An 18065-nucleotide genomic window follows, 5' to 3' on the forward strand; every position below is an offset into this window, starting at 1 on the left:
TTATTGTTAACTTTGTATCTACGGTGTTGTAAGCAATACCTACGGGAACAAATGTTTATATACGTGAAATTAAACTAATCGCATGAGTCGCGTAATTCATTTCTTTGAAAGATAAAATACAAACATATACATATATATAAGTTGATATACAGGTTATATACGTAAGTAATATGCGCGTAAACCCATACACTCGCATCGTTGAAATGCTAAAATAAATGTCTTCGAACTACGGGGGAACGGCGGGGGGGGGATTATATTTTACAGTTAGAGACATTCGGAGATTCTTCTTTCTATCTCTTTTAAGGAGTAGAGAAGCTTATAAACGAGAGAAACATCTTTTCTCTCTTCTTCTTACTGCATCCTGCTGCAACACGAGAGAACTAACGGGAAATGCAGATGCACTTCGCAAAACTCGATCGAGATGCACGTTTTCTAGGTCAAAGTACTTTCTGATTATTTTTTTTTTTTCTCCTCTCTTCGTGTTTCTTTTTTTTTTTTTCTTTTTCGTTCGTTGTCGAAATTGAATCTCTCGATTGGGGAAACGATCAGGGTTACATCATCGATTATCTATCATTTTCCCCAACGATTAAATGCAAATTCTTTCGAATCCTACGATCTCAATTTGAGATAATCTTGATTATTCGTTTATATATCTTTTGTATCTTTTTTCTCTCTCTCTCTCTCTCTCGAAATTCTCGAACACTGTTAGAGTACCATTCGAGATATTTTAACTTATTCCAATGATCGATAGTTTTTATCGGGTTGCAAATTAAATGTTAATTATTCGAATCATCGATCATTTCGATACTTGGTAACTGTATAATAAATAATCGATAGTGATCAAAAAGATTAAGATTATCGATAATTAAAGATTAATTAATCATAATATGTATAAATATAAGTAACAATCTTGATAATGAGTTGAATTATCCTATCGCATTATCGATATTAGAAATGATCGATGTATATCTTTAATTTCGATGGATTATAAAATATGATTAGATGTATTAACGATTATCGATGATGATATTTTTCAAAATAAATTCTGTTTATTTTTGTTTGTAGAATAAATCAACGGGAATTATTTCGATACGAGATGCGCGAAGCAAGAGAATTTTGTGAAACAACAGGGCCGTATCCGGCGAGTCTTTCCCGGACTTGAATAATATCGAGTGAAGAAGGAGGAGGAGAAGGAGGAGGGGGAGAAGAAGGTAGAGAAGGTAGAAGAGAAGGTAGCGGAGGAGAAGGTAGTAGTGAGTCAGGTAGCGTGGTGGTAGCAGGCAGCCAGCTTGTAATCCCTACCAAAGGTGCTTACAGAATACACCACCATAAGCAGTTGGTCGACTGACGAGCAGGTGGACTCGCAAAGTCCTGGTCTACCGCTTCCTGCATTCGGTTGCCGGTTGCTCGAGTTCGTTGTCCGCGAGATCACCGTTGATCGTAGTAATCTCATTGGTGTCGTTTCTTCTTTTTCTTTTTCTTTTTTTTTTTTCCCCCTTATTTATTTCTTTTCATTTTATCTATTTCATTTTATTTGATATTATTTTTGTACAAGGGGTAATATTAAAAAGTAAGAAAAACAACAAGGTTAATATCCCACACTTCGTAATTTATTATATTCGTTTCTTTTGATCCTTCTTTTTCTTTCTTTCTTTCTTCCTTATTTTGTTCTTTTTATTTTTTATATATTTTTTTTCGTCGCGGATCGTTTAAATATACACGGTGTGTGTTATAAGTTGAATGTTACTTTTTGTTAGGACAGCCGATAATTTCCGAAGTCAAATGACACAGAGGTCCCTGCTCGTGGCAACTCGCGTGTGATTCCGCTACGGGTCACGTAGGTGTGCTTTGTTCTAGAGAAGCCTCGACCGAGCCAGTTCTCGTACGCAGGTTTTATGTGAGAATCTGGTGTACTATAAGAGAGAGAGAGAGAAAAAGAGAGAGAGAGAAAGAAAGAAGGAGAGGACGAGTAGTTCGATCGACCTCGATTGGCACGTTTCTCTCTGATCTGGGACGTTCTAATATCTCTTCTGAGATTAGTTTAAACGAATTAAACAAATCGGACAGTCCGAAGAATTGTTCTCTTTCGATAGAGAGGATATTTTTCATTCCACATTCCCGATTGAGATATCGATATTTTGCATGGGTGTGCACGTAAGTAAATTCTCTTTTAACGATATTTTTCACTTATTTTGTTTGTATTTTTAAAGACTTAAGTTTGCTTAGTTAACACCGAATTATTATTTACACTTACACATTTGAATTATCTTTAATTACTACACAGATCTTTAATCAGAAATTTTCAAGCTATCCCCTATCATTCGTAAACAATTCATATTTTTTATCTTTGTCAAACGTTTTTATATGAAATTTAATAATAAAAAAAATAAAAAAGAAGAAGATTTTCCGTGACTCGGATACGCTTGATTTTCGAATATCATCATCGTATCGAAGAGAAGATCATTTCTGTTCCATTTATTTCGATGCCGTGGGAATGAATGTAGCAAAACGATAGGAGGAAGTTTTCTAATCGTCCTTGCGCTGGTCAGTAATATCCTAAGCGAAATTTATTTAGATAAACTAGGCCAAACGTAATAAAATTAGAAAAACAAAACGCCTACCGATATACTTATATTCGCGAAGCGAATAGATAAGAGACTAATCTTTTTTCGAAACGACGATAAATCAACGGCAGGAACGTATTAACGAGCTTGGAAAAGGTGTGTCAAGATCATTTATTCATTCTACGTTATGATTATATCAATGAAAGATTATTATTATTATTATTACTCGTATACACATATGGGTCAAAAATTAATCAAAATTTATAAACTCTTTAGGATACTTGAAAACTTTTGGCCACCCACCCACACCATACGAAAGGATCCTCGATGAAACGAATATTCTTTCATTCAGGTCGTTGAACCCATAGTGTTAAACTTGTTTTTTTTTTTTCCTTTATATATTCGTATTAAAGTTTTAATGAACGCGCGTGTGTGTGTGTACGCCTGCATTAACTAGCCTGATTCACTCATCTAATCATCTAATTGCCTTTACTGTACTCCACAAACGACGAGTCGATGATCGTGATACTTGATCAGCGACTCGTGATTAGCAATGGTTTAGACAGTTTAATTTTCTCTCTTATAAGGATTCAACTAACGGGTGTACCATTAGATTTCAACTAATCATTTTTTATTTGATTTGTTGCATTTAACTAGGAATGATGCGAACGCATCAAAGCAACAAACGGACTTAGCACTTTCTCCTATCTTCTTTCTCTTCTCTTTCTCTTCTCTCTTTCTCATCTATTTCCAATGTATCAGATTTACTATGTAAGATAAATTCGAGATCGATGCGCTTCTATCTAGTTTAGAGAGTAACAGACGAGTATAATTTCATATACTTCATATACATATGGCTCATAAATATCAACCACTTTCTAAGTTATCATTTTTTTCTTCTTCTTCTGCATTTTCTTTTCTTTTATTTTTTTTTTTTCTTTCATTAACGCCTTATTCCTTAATTAATTTATTTATTTTTTTGTTTGTTTTCTAAATCATATCGTTTAATTAAATTTGTTCAAACGAGAATATTATCTCGTAAATACCTCGTAAAAATATCTCATTAAAATCTGTCATTTCTATGATATTCGTATAATCTAGGGAGGGGAGGGGGTAATTATTTTTCTTTCGCGCTGTTTTTTTTTCTTACTTTTAAATTCCCGTTGCAATGGAAAATGTAATCCCTCTGTTGGTTTACTTTCGTTTAAAAGCCTACGAGACAGTAAAGCATAGGCAATGTCCTGCATCGGTGCATACGAATTACACACGGACGACACACCATCTTCATTTTTACTCTTCTTCTTCTTCTTCATTTTATTATTATTATTATTATTATTATTATTCTCCTCCTGTTTATTCTTCTCGTCATAAAACATATGAATTCGTCGATCCGTCCTTCACCTAGTTGAGCAAAAAGCATGTCGCTTATATGTATACATCATGCATACATGAATGTGCATACATGAATGTGCATACCAACATGATGCAACAGGATACGCAGGGTACGGAGAAAGGATTCGAATGGACAATATTTTCCGAAGTATCGTTCATCATATCATTACTTATTTTATACGTAAACGATTATTATACTTCGTTAAAATATCGTAAAGTTTCATTTTTTCTATTTTCCCCTTTTGGCTTCGAGAAAAAGAAAGAAAGAAAGAGAAAGAGATTTTACTAATTTTATACTCGTTTATTACATTATCATATATAAATAAATAAGAAATCTTGAAGAATTTTTCATTCAACTTTTTATAACCTCAAATCAATTTTCGAAGAAGAGAAATTTATTCTTCCGTTATATTATATATTTAAATCGGCCAAGAGACGAAATATAAAAAACAATTAAAAGATACAGTTGGTGTTTTTTTTTTTTTTTTATCTTTCCGAGATATTTCGTTCCGGTAGAATAATTTTGTCATCTTTCATAGATCAACCGATTTGATTATCCAAGAGAAACTATCATCGGAAACTATTTATTAGCTTGTCCAATAAATGACAAAATGTTGAATAAAAAAATTATAAAGATTATTTATTTTATTAACGATCGAATATGAGTAAACGAACGAGAGAAGGAAAGTCAAGAAACTTGATGATTTCATAGTAATATAACAATACGAGATTACAATTGGTAGACGAAAAAAAAAGCTCATTCATCGTCGAAGAATACTTACATTTTTCTTTTTAATTATTTACCATTCTTCATTATCATTACAATACGCTACTCGTCATTGTGATTCCAACAAGGTAGAAAATAAGCTTCTTTAACTACGTTCTTGGTGATTTTATGTACAGAGCAAACTAAAAGTACGTACGATGAGATTTGAACTATCGATTATTCTATTTTCTAATTTCTCATGTTAATATTTATTTAACAGATTATATAAAATTACAATGCAAGCAACTTTCACGTAATTTGAAATAAAAATATTCGATAAAATGAATAACGAGTCACGAAAGAAAATGGAAATAAAAGAACAAATTGATTGATTGTTATAATCATGTGTGAACTTTTGGCCCATCTTGTACTGTTAGGCGAGGAAAACCTAACTCACGTTGTCGTCGTTAGCCTAACGCAAATGTTTCGCGTGCCAGAGGTTTCTTCTAGTCGTTTTATCCTTTAAACTGGCCACACGAGTTTTCATTAGTTTAAAGAACCGCAATTGTAAGAGAATGTATGAAACGATATTCGCGGTGTGTGTTACGCATCTCGTTTATTACCTTTTAAATGTTTAATAGTTGTACTCGTATAGTTCGTCTCAAACGGGACGGTAAATCCCAATGTAAATTTCTCTTCTCTGTCATGCAGATAAATACTATTTATTAACGACGAGTAGTCCAGTCTCTTCTTCCTCGTTCATACAAGAAAGAAGACCACTTTCGCGAATTGAGAAATATAATTAATATCTATTTGTTAATTTTTCACATGATCAATTTTCTTCTCTCACAGTTCGACATTTTTCATCTAATTGTAAGTCTCACATTCGCTTGAAATATATTTTTATCGTACGTATGTAAAATTATCTGATTGACCTCTTTCAAAATTTCTATATTAATATGAGATTTATTCCGTAAATAAATAAATAAAATCGGTATGTTAAAAGATCATTAGTAAAAAGATACATGGGGACCCGTTTTCTTCGTGTTATTCTCAAAATGAAATTACAAAAATTATATATTACGATATACGAATTTTGTATACATTCGTTTACCCAATATTCGCATTAAAACGAGTCAGTATTCAAATTCGAATGGCCTCCTCGTTTTAATAGAAAGTTCGTAGGAAGGAACATTGCGAATAATTATTTAAACGCGCGAAAGCGTTCAATTCTCGACACGCGTGTAATATTTTAACGTTGTAAAAACGATATACGTTCGATATTCCTTCTTTCGTTCATAAACAAAAATTCGATCAAATAATTCATTTTTCTTGTATCTCGAAAATTTAACAAAAATACGTGTAAATATAATTCAATATATATTATATAAAATGTCATCTCTCAAGAATAAAAAAAAGAAATCAAATTGAATCGGAACGGAAAAAAAATGTTTGTCCTATTTCAGTAAGATATTGTATTTACTTCTCGATAAACTGTAAAACAACGTTGTCGAAACAGTTACGAAGATGACAGTGTAATAACAGTATATGCAGTTTGCTACAGTTATTCGCTAAATCATCATTTTCGACGTGAGAAACAAATAAGAAAAAAAAAAAGAAGAAAAGAAAGAAAGAAAGGAGAGAAAAGCCGAGGAAAAGAAAAAGGATGGTTTCTTGCGCAAGGATATGAAAAAAAAAAAAAATAATAATAATAATAATAGGCCAGGAGAGTTGAGTAAACGAGGAAAGAATTAACCGATGTTAGAAAGATGTTAACGATTCGATCGAATTAGATCAAAAAGGAGGCAGGTGTCGTTTACGTAACTATGAAATTACGGAAGCAATTTCTTCTTTTCTTCTTTATCATCATCATCATCATCATCATCATCATCATCATCATCATCATCATCATTGTCGTCGTCTTCGTCGTGGTCGTGTTACTTCATCGACTAGAGATTCTGTCCACGAAGCATTATTTCGATTACGTGACTTTCAGATCGAGAAGCAAAGCTAATAATCGTTTGATCTCACATAAAATGTTTCATAATATATGTTTTTTATAATCGAAATAGGAATAGGGATATATTACTGAAAAAATATTAAACGAGTTCGCGAAAATTTGTGTTATTACGATCGTATATCGTATTTTCTAATTGAAAATTAATCCTAATCGGATTGACTGGTCAAATTGAATTCCCCTATTTTCTATGAGAGATAAAATTTGATTATCTATTTTAACTTCATTGTGTTTTGTAACTATATCTTTATATTAATTTTACCTGAACTCTTTTTTTTTTATATATATATAAATTTTGTAATTAATGAATTTGTATAGTCAAATAAAAGAAATAAAATTACAGGAGACCAACAACAAGGGTCGTACCAATGTCTCCAAGAAGATGTCGAGGGATCGATCAGGCTCGGATTATTCGGAAAATGCTAGCGATGTAACAACGTGTAGCTGCATGGCTAGTTCCGTCGAGAAAGTAATTATTCGCATAACAAAAATTGTAATACCATTTTCTAAGAGAAAACGCATCGGTATCTTTGCCTATTAGCATTTGTCGATAAGATTAATTCATCAATTTTCGAGAGAGATAAATAAAATGAATGAATTCTTTTTGACTTTGAATATTCGATTGACTTTCACGTAGTGTTCCCTGCGTGGTTGCGGTGGCAACATGTTTCAAGAACCTTTTTTTCTCCACCCACCTGGATCGAGACCGAGAGATGGGATTTATATAAATCCAATGAGCGCATACATAAACGAGCCGCAGAAACCAAAGGACATGGAATCCTTTTATTTGCACAGTCCTCACGATCTCGTCTATACCAGGATTACGCATCTGTTCAACGACGTTGAGAAACCACGGAACGGTGTCTTGGTATCCAACGAACAACGTCACGTTGAGAGGAAAGACGAGACTTTAACTGGTAAAGTAGCACGTCCTAGATATCAAAATGTTAACTATGTCTCCAAACGCGTATAATACGTATATAGTATACATATATATATATACATGATTAGATCTTTAATTCTTCGAACCCATATAATAATAGGTGTATCTTTATAAAATTATCTTCAAGATTTTTTTACATTATTATTTTTCCTATAACTTTCCATTAACAGATAATAATCAATCGATATTATCTTTTGTCGATAGATTTAATAAATTCAATATTGATATATATATATATGTATGTATGGCTCAACAACAAAGATTACGACATGAACAATTTCACAAAATTATATCCACTCTTTGTTGGTAATGTATTATTAAATCTTTTATAGACTAATATAATCTCTCTCTATCTCTTTCTCTTTTCTTTGTAATTGTCGAGCAAAGAGAGAACACTTGTATAGGGTCCACATGAAAAAGAGAGATTACGTGGGCAACGACGTGAATATGTGCCGCGGGAAAAACGGTCTATAGAAATGCACGTGATTTGTCTCTCGGAACCCGTTCAACCGTTATAACACTGATGCTTTTGTGGAGACGTTCGCTTTTCTGAACAACCATGAATATATATATATATATATATATATATATATATATATATATGTGTGTACTCGTTCAAAGAATACCGGTTGTTAAGTATTTCGATCGTGTTCTTTCAAATTTATTACCAAAAGATAAGACTAAAGTTCTTAAGTAAATCTAAAAATTCTTAGGTAGGCCTTTTTATGATGATCCCTTTTAGATCGGTAATTTCAATCTCTTTTACGCATATCGATTTGATAAAAGATTATGTTGTTTTTGATGTGAGTGTGATTAACTGGACAACTCGTTAATATCTTATCTCTGAAGGATCGTTTAAGTTAACATCAAGATGAACGATGAGGTCAACATCTTCTCGTTAATTTTTCACTCGGAACGTTACACGGTGAAAGTTTAACAACGTTTGTGGTAGTATTTTATACAACTTGGCTCACGAAACCGCAAAGATTCGCGTGATGCTCGTTCTATGGAATCTATATAATATTATATATATATATATATATATATGTAGATAGATAAATATATGTTTAACTATATTCCTACGTGCGCGTGTATGCAAGCATATATATTTATATTATATTTTTATTACATATATCCGTTCCTTTTGGTTTGCTTGCAGTGAAAGTGGACGTGCACATAAACAACGGTGGTAGCTTCGGTAAAACTCATCCAGGGAACGGTCATACAGGGAGACAAGAAATCACCCGAGAAACCCCATCGGAACATGCTTACGAACAAATTTGTTTGAGGCAAGAAGAAACAAGCAGCGTTGCTTCGTCCGGCAATAAAAAGATCATCGATAATGCTTCGGATAGTAGGTGAGTACAAATAATTGTTTAAGTTAATTACAAAATGACAACGAGAGAGATAATAATTACCTATCTTGTAATAATTTATTGTTCATTTTACGAGCAAAGTGAGAATTCTATCTTATGTCTTAATTTTTCTTTGTTTGAACTAACCAAAGCTAACGTCAACCAACAATCTATTATATGTACGTTACATGGGTTTTGAGAAAGTGCTTGTCGTTTTGTTACTCGAACGAAAGTGTAATTAACTATCGGAATTGTTAGCAAGACGAATTTGCAAAACAGGTTGTCAAGGAAAGTGTATCCAAGTATTTTTATTTTCTGTACCATTGTACGTTCATTCTTTTTGTGCATTCGAACGAGTTAATCGGTTTATTTAATCCGATGACTATGCACAAGAGATCACCGAAAGAGAGGTCTTTCAATTCTCTTAACTTTTCTTAAACTATCGAATGTTGGGTTCTATCAAAAGATCGCGATTTCTTTTCATTTTTTTTATTATTTTTTTCTTCTTCTTCTTCTTTTGCAATTGATGCATAATGAATAGTTCCATTTCCTGCTCCATAAATATTATTAGAATGTTCTAAACTTCTAATTTATTTCGTTACTTTCTATTTCAAAGAAAAAAAAATTCATTTCCATTGCTTGCTAGCACGCGTTAAATATTTAAACATTTTCATATATCTATCACACATCACATTCGCGATAGGAAACTTGTTGTAATTCACATTCAATCAGAAATAAATTGAAATATTCATTTCCAGGTTTACGATAATTTTATCTCGTATCTCGTTGGTTCGTGCTAATTGTAAAAGTTTTGTAATATAACTGAACGAGTTTTTTTTTTCTTTTATTGTTCTCTTATAAGTCTAAATATTATTAATCAAAATTATATTAACGGCAAGTGTTATAATATAATATCGAAGTATCATAATATAACGTGAGATACATAATCGAGAGAGATAAGAGTTTTATAATAAAGAAAATAAAAACATATATACTACAGGTGTGTAGTAGCTGTGGTCAGCGTAAACGGTAATCGTCTTTCTCTTTCTCTTTCTCTTTCTCTCTCTCTCCAAGTTGGCGAGAAGAGAGATAAGTCGTGATCGCGAAATATAAACGGTCGGAAGGTAGCTCGTCGAGTGAAATCGTCATCGGGGCGTCGTTTAAGCCGGTTGTGAGTTTGTAAAATGTTATCTAATAATATCAAGTGGTACGCTTTGAATTTCGTAAGAATCAAGGTAACGAGAAATATTTGTCAAAGTTAGAAAGAGAAAGAAAAAAAGAAAGAAAGGAAAAAGAAGAGGATGAGAAGGTGGAGAAGGAAGAGGAGGGAGCAACGGGATAAAAGAGAGAGAGAGACAGAGATTGGTTGGTTGGTTGGTTGGTTTTGATTTAAGAATCTAAAGATAAAAATATTTCCGTTCATCGAACTTTCCAGTCGATCAAGGAAAACCAATCGACGATACAGCAGATCCAGTAGTGCCAGTGAATCTTCGAATATGAGCAGCGAGATACATTGCTTTTCATCAACTACGTCAACACCATCATTGTCTCGTAACAGTAGCAACGAACGAATCAACAAACCACCACCACCCACCACTACCATCAATACCAACAAGATTAACGCGGAAGTATTGCATGGTATGTTAATTATATTCAATTAATTTCTTGTTTTTTTTAGTCCTCATCCCTTTCAAATTGTAAATGCTGCTTCTTTGTTATTTTTTTTTTCTTTTCTATTGCTATTGAAAATAAATTCATTGAGATTATTCGCGTCTCTCGTTTACGTGTCCAATTTGTTTTATCTAATCTGTTTGGTTAATCCCCCCCCTCCCCCACCTCCTCCTCCTCCCTCAATTGATCGAACGTAACGTCATCGTCGACGACGTTGTCTTCTCTTTGATAATTTTCAAAAGTAATATTATTATATTATTTGTATTTTGAATTTGAAATTTTGTAGAAAGGAAAGAGTCGTCCCCGACGATCCAAGTGGAAAGTGAAAAGGATATAAGGCCAAGTAATACTAGTGGACCCGGGTAAGTAGGCTAAATCGATGAACATTCAAAGAAAAACGATCATCGATCGCGAAAGTAGACCGAATCGAGAATCACCTACTTGCGCCAATATATTTCTTTCTAAATATGATCGTTATTATTATTATATATCCGGTATATTATAATATTATAAGTGGATACGACATCCACGAGCCGATGATACCTATCATCCTGTTAACAAAATCAAATCAAATCGAATCTAATCGAATCGAAAAAAAACAAACAAAAAAAAAAGCCAAGGATATCGTGAAACACTTTCATAACAGGATGACAGCAATTGTAAAACTTGAAATTAAAATACAACCTATATATGCATATATATTATAAGTATACCGTGCACAATTTTTCTGATTTTTTCTTTTTTTTTTTATATATACATATAGAAATGTTGTCTTCTTACTTTTTGTCCAGTTTCGCCAAGCCCCCGCCCCCGCCACCTCCCCCACCGCCAGACAGAGAGGACGTCGTAGTATTAGTTGTGAATTCAAAGCAAAATGGTGAAAGCAATAACGAGAAGAAGGATAGTAATAGTGACAATGGCGAGGAGAACAAAACTGGAAACGGTAAACGTCTTTTTTTCTTTTTTTTTTTTTTTTTTCACGTTAATTACGGTCATTATTTCCTATTATTTTATTTCGCGAATAGGTTAAAAAAAAAAATTAAGAAAAAAGAAACGAAAAGAAAAGAAAAAGGAATATAATAATGAAATGTATTAAGGAAGTGCATCGATAATGATCGATATTTATCGCGATCCAGAAGATCTCTCTCTCTCTCTCTCTCTCTTTTTCTTTCGAGGAAGTGAGATCGTTCGAGCGCAACTCCGTTTGAAAAGAATTTCCGAAGTTTTACATCGAAAGCGCGTCCTCGTGTAAAATATAGATAATTTGGTCGATTCGCTCGAAAGAATCTCCTTGTATTATAAGCGCACGTGCACAAGGGCATGTGCATGTGCATGTGCATGTGCATGTGCATGTGCATACGCACGTGTGCACAGAGTTATACTTATACGTACGTATAATACTCGGACCCCTTTCTTTTCCGCATAGACTTACCAATAACTTTAAACGTCCTTGCAAAGTACGTATATATATCTGATAAAAAAACATAGGTGATGTTTTATATATATTACCGTTGTATAAACTCATTTTTGTATCTTTTAATACAAGATTATAGAGAAACTTGTTTGGCAAACATTAAATTTCTTATGTTGTCTTCAGTATATCTATAAAAAGTTATATTCATGAAATGACGAAAGATTAAATTTCTTTCAGTATGATTGCTCGAAGAGAATAAGACAAGTTGTTTGAACGTCTAATAGTGTCGTAAAACCTAATACAGATATATTGTATATACCGTTGTTACATTCTTTAAAGAAAAGAAAATAAATGGACGTTAGCGTGAAAATAATCTGAAGATAGATACTAATTCGCCAATTAATAGGAAAGAAGATGATGTGAGTCTAGTAATAGAGACGTTAATTAAAGTCAGCAACAGCAGCAAAGTACACCAGTTGGTAATCGGTTGGCACCCAATTTAGGGTGCTTCGTTGGCCTTTTAATTAAAACTGTTAGCGGATCACGAGCACGGACACTTACTAGACCATGTCGATCAACAGGCATATAATATACTTACCTAGATTTCACTTACTTGCTGTATACCCAAGTCAATGTCCAGTTTATACACATACGCACACATTGATTCAAACATGTAGCGCGTATAGTTTGTAGAGTAAAGTAAGTCTTTTAAGCAGAGATATAATGAATAATCTCCCCTACCACACTTTTCTCTCTGTCTCGGAACAGCGACCAACAAGACCGACGTATCCTGCGGCGAACATCAACAGCCGGAAGTTCCTCCTGCCAGTCCACCCGCGGACGTCGAAGAAATTAAAACGATTCAGTCGTCTCACTTGATAAACAGACATATGGTCTTACCGTTCATACCACCAAAGTTTGCCAACGCGGCCGATTCGGATACATTATTGAAACCATCGGAATATCTTAAAAGTATTTGCAAAAACGTCTCGAAGAATACCCTTTCCAAAGCAAGGTCGGTACAATTTCATCATTTATCTTCTCTTTCAAATTTATTATTAATATTCTATTACCGTTCTTTATCGAGACGAATGATCATTTTTTACAGATCTGTCGACAATTTGGATTGTCAGGGAAGGGATACCGAAGAAGAAGAAGAAGAACGGCAACAACAGCAACAACAACAGCAACAGCAGCAACAAGAACAAAAGAACGAAAAAGAAAAAGAATCTCCTCCAGGACCACCACCCCCTCCGTTATCCCCATTGCAAAAATCTCGTGGTATTCCAAACTGTAATAATACCAACGCAACTGCTAGTCCTTCCAACGAATCTGAGAATTCGAAATCAGCTCAGCAACCATTAGCTACCATTAGTATCCAAGATCTCACGAGTATTCAATTGAGAAGAACTAATACAAAAATGAATGCAACTAAAACGTTTTCCGCTCCGCCACCTCGTAGCGCATCGATGACAAATGGTACGTTATAAGAAAACTAATCATCTTGATCGTTTATGTATTATTATAAATAATTATTCACCTTTCGTGTTTTTCCAGTCTCGGAACCGTTCTTCGTTCAGAAAACAGACCTGATAGCTGAATTAAAGAGAACAAAGGATATACCGGGCATAAAAAAACTGAAAGTGGAACGAGCACAGGTTGAAAAGACTCAAGAACAAAATTTAATATCCGAAATTAGCAAGGCTTTCAATGTGTCCAAATTTGTTGACCAAGTAAATAAAAAAGAAATAAATTATAAATTCATTATAGCCTGGTCACACAATTTACAGTTACTTTAAATTTCTCTTTTTCTGTTTTGCTAGATACCAGAAAAGGATAGCTCGGGGAACGTGATACCAATATGGAAGAGGCAGATGTTGGCGAGAAAGGCTGCTGAAAGAGCTAAAAAGGAATTAGAAGAACAAATAGCTAGGGAAAATGAGGAAAGGAGACAGAAAGCGATACCACCATGGAAGAGACAGTTACTTGCTAAAAAAGACAACGAAGATAAAAAGTACGGACCGATAGATACCAAACGAGTTTTTTTTTGTTCTTTCACATTTCAAATATTACTTTCATTTTACCTTGATATTTTAAACAAGTGGCACGTTTAAATACGAACATAATTGATTTATTTAACATGTAGGAGTAACAACAATCACGTTCAATCAAACGCAACGACCATTCCAGCCGTAAAAATAGAAATTGCACCTAAGAGGGACGTTTCGCCAGCCACCGCCGGCTGCAACAATCGAAAGGAGGAAAAGAACGAGAACAACACGGATGAAAAGGGAAACGATCCGAGGGATGAGGATTCCGATGATGGACAGATAATACCGTGGCGAGCTCAATTGAGAAAAACGAACAGTAAACTGAATATTCTCGATTAGCCGATTTGTTCGACGAAATACTAAACAGACCCGGGATATTACGCAGACCTGATTCATTTTAATATTACGAATTGCTTTGCGATTTCCTATTTTTTTTTTGTTTTGTTTTTTTATGTTAAAGATTTGTGATCGTTCGATAACATAAGGATAATTTCCTTCACCGACGTCATTTCTTTATCAGGGGTGCTCTCGAATCTTGCAAGATCGATGCAGAGTGATAATCTTTAATGATATTGTTACTATTATAAACCGAATGATGAAAGTTCGTATGATTGAAGCATGATAATTAAATATTGAAGCAAAGTGGAACATATATGTTTCGTTGTTGAAACGTATTTTTAAAAGACACCGAATGAATGAATCGAATGAAATTGCGTGTTTTATCAAATCGACTAGTTCAATAGGAAGGTATTTTGTATTTACATAGGGAACTTTTCTTCAACAAGGTGCGCGATACGTCTATGTATATAAAAATAAGTCAAACTTGTCTACCTTATATATATATAATAATATAATATATATATTAAATTATCAGCCGTATATAAAAGAAAGTTCGTATGTTTTACGTAAAGATTCCTTAATGATTAAATTATAATTTTTCTTAAAAATATATTGTACATATACTTAAATTTTAACATTTCACCTAAATATGAATAACTATAAAAACGATTAATTAATTCAAACGGTGAGTAAGTAAGCTACTCCAGTGAGCCATTATAACGGCACATCGACCTGGAAAAAATATTCGTAAAAGCCACTATTGTGGCAGGCCGGCTAAGCACCATATCGGTAATAGTAGTGATCTACCTTTTATCTATCTATCTATCCATCGGTAACGGTAGTTTTCTGCTTTTACAACACCGAACGTCGGTAATAGTAGATTTCTAATTTATTTTACTTTACGTCGGTAATACTTTATATTAAGGTTACTGACGATCAATAGTATTAAAGTAGAAACTACTATTAACAACGATTGATATTGTAAAAATAGGAACCTATAGTGGCTCACTCGAGTAGCTTACTTATTCGTCATTTGAATTAAATAATCGTATTCATGTTAATATTTTAGTACGTGTACAATATATTTTTAAGAAAAATTATAATCTAATCATTAAGGAATCTTTACGTAAACCATACGAACTTTTTTTATATACGGCTGATAATATCGTTCTGTAAAAAACTGATGCGGAATATGTTTGAATCGATCCATCTGATCAGAGGAAGGATCGATCCCAAGGGGTTGATATGTGCGCATGAAAGATAGACATGCGCTGTATAGCGATTTAGAAATAAGAACGGTGGTAAAACAAAGAATTTTTAACCAAAACAAACATGGACACGCAGTAGTGATAGAAAACGTCTTCCTTACTTTCCTACCATATATATTATACCATATATTTTTAAGATCGCACAAAGATGAGCCCTGGACTGGGTCACGACCCTTTGCCTTCCTATAACGTCACGTCAGTAGGTCAGTTAAAGAGTATAATTTAATTAGTATCTATTTTTTTTTATCTCTATTATAATTGTCTTCATTCTGTCACTTCTCTCTTCATCTATTATCTTGTCTATTCATTGAGCGAAAATTCACAATTTCTTTTTCTTTATCAGGTAATACCGCACTGTGCCTATGGCAACAGCCACAACACATATTATTCCAGTTAGCGAATTTCTGCTTTGCACTCTCTTACTCAGCACCGTCCTCGAAGAAGGGTATATTGTTTATGCACTCAGTTTTAATCGTCGGTATGTCTGCCTATTTGCGATACATCTTTTTCTTGTCAATACCAATAAAAAGAAAGACATCTTTAATAAAAATAATAAAAATCAACGTTTTTACTTCATAGGTTTTATGTTGCTGTCCGGATGGGCATGGCACGTGATCTGTGCACCAGATATCTTCTCCTGGAACTTTACTTTCTTGTTGTTAAATATTGGACAATTGGTTTATATCGTTTATCAAATGAGACCGGTCAGGTTTGATCCTGAATTGGAAGAGGTCTATCACACACTTTTTTATCCTTTTAAAGTAAGTCTCAGTGAGTCACCTTGTTATAGAAAAAAAAAAAAAGAATAGTTATCACTCGTTAATATGATTCGAGCAGGTATCAAGAGCACAATTTAAAAGACTAGTGTCCCCAGAGCTTGCAACGGTGATGTCCCTTCATACTGGTGAAGCATATGCAATGCAAAACTTAACTAAAACAGACAGACTAGGTCTATTACTCAGTGGTAGAGTCAATGTTCTTAGTGACACCAACTTTTTACATCCAATTCTACCCTGTGAATTTTTAGACTCGCCAGAATTTGAAAGTTCTAGAGCATCTAGAGATGATAAATTTAAGGTACGATCAATGTACTTTTTCATATGAAATATCGATTAGAATATTCCTTTTTATAGATTTATATTTTCATTCTATAGGTCTCAATAGTTGCTGCTAGTTCTTGTAAATACGTCTACTGGCAAAGATCAGCTTTGGAATATCTTCTTGTTAAAGAAGCCTATCTTGCAACAGTCTTAACAACTTTAGTTGCAAGAGACATTGCTACCAAATTATATGCAATGAACAATAAGGTAACGAGATATAATCATCGATCCTTATCAAGGATATATCTCTAATAGAATCGTATTATTTTTCGACGACTTGTTAGATAGTTACAGAAAAAGGTTCGCATTTGGATATTCGATTGCCTACTATTAACGCTGGAATAGGACTCAGTGGTGATCATAGGAGTCCTCGAACATCTAGGCAAACTTTGATACATAGAAAAGATACAAACCCTACGTCCAACAATGGTAAATCTCTCTGTATATTCTTTGGACAAATTATCAAGAAAAAGTTTCAAATATAATAGAAACAAAATTGTATTTAACTTTTAGTGGCTGGTGCTAAACCAAAAGAAAGAACGACAAACAATCTAAGTAAAAAGGGTGCACCTAACATGGAACCTCTGCCAGAATTACCGTCCTGTGATGATCTCGCATCGAGTGGTGTAGAAAGTTGGCTAGATTCGTCTAGCAAATATCATAGCTGTGAAATTGTCGATGAGGAGTGACGATACGCTTATCATGCAAGCTACCATTGTCCAATGGAGGACGAGCAAAAGTGCATCGAACCTAATTGTCTCCTTTACGAGATGATTACGCGAGAAGTTTAACGATTTTAGTCCAATTTGATGAGAAGGAGAATTTAAGGAAGATAAATTATAAAATATAAACATAAAAAATGAGAGAAAAAAAGAGAGATAGAAGTACGACAGAAGACTGCAAATTTTTTCAATTACCAGGTAGAAGTTAACTTTGTCATGTTGTGTATGAATGCACCAAACTAATTTATAACTTGAGAACGAATACTCAACCAATCGATGATGATTGGAAACGTGATATTATGTTTATAATGAAACTGGAAAATGTAAAAATAATAGGTAATTTAATCGATGGTCGTTGCAATTGTTGCTGTGTGTTTCTAGAGAAATAAAGAAAGAAAAAGTTCATTATTATATATTATATATATATACATATATCTCCAGTTGGGGACAGGCACACAAAGGAATGGTCAATTTTATGAAAGATACGAGAAAGATAAATTATACATATATATGTATATATGTA

General features: G+C 33.5%; 2 protein-coding genes across 2 annotated transcripts; both read left to right on the top strand.

Moving 5' to 3' along the window:
* The first annotated feature begins 1959 nt into the window (after nt 1–1959).
* Nucleotides 1960–14935, top strand: LOC106791207 (probable serine/threonine-protein kinase mps1). Its single transcript, XM_014756692.1, has 12 exons — nt 1960–2154; nt 7023–7148; nt 7317–7596; nt 8782–8980; nt 10413–10615; nt 10935–11010; nt 11440–11591; nt 12831–13077; nt 13171–13541; nt 13620–13795; nt 13886–14076; nt 14209–14935. Exons 1-12 carry the CDS (start codon nt 2143–2145, stop codon nt 14450–14452), a joined length of 2277 nt encoding a protein of 758 aa, XP_014612178.1. The 5' UTR covers nt 1960–2142; the 3' UTR covers nt 14453–14935.
* Nucleotides 14936–15518: 583 nt separating this feature from the next.
* Nucleotides 15519–17671, top strand: LOC106791231 (popeye domain-containing protein 3-like). The gene is made up of 7 exons (XM_014756730.1): nt 15519–15923; nt 16064–16198; nt 16300–16481; nt 16558–16797; nt 16875–17027; nt 17105–17249; nt 17334–17671. Exons 1-7 carry the CDS (start codon nt 15869–15871, stop codon nt 17507–17509), a joined length of 1086 nt encoding a protein of 361 aa, XP_014612216.1. The 5' UTR covers nt 15519–15868; the 3' UTR covers nt 17510–17671.
* Nucleotides 17672–18065: the final 394 nt, after the last annotated feature.

Source organism: Polistes canadensis, unplaced genomic scaffold (assembly GCF_001313835.1).
Source record: "Polistes canadensis isolate GaletaPanama2010 unplaced genomic scaffold, ASM131383v1 scaffold_292, whole genome shotgun sequence".
NCBI classification, from domain to species: Eukaryota; Metazoa; Arthropoda; class Insecta; order Hymenoptera; family Vespidae; genus Polistes; species Polistes canadensis.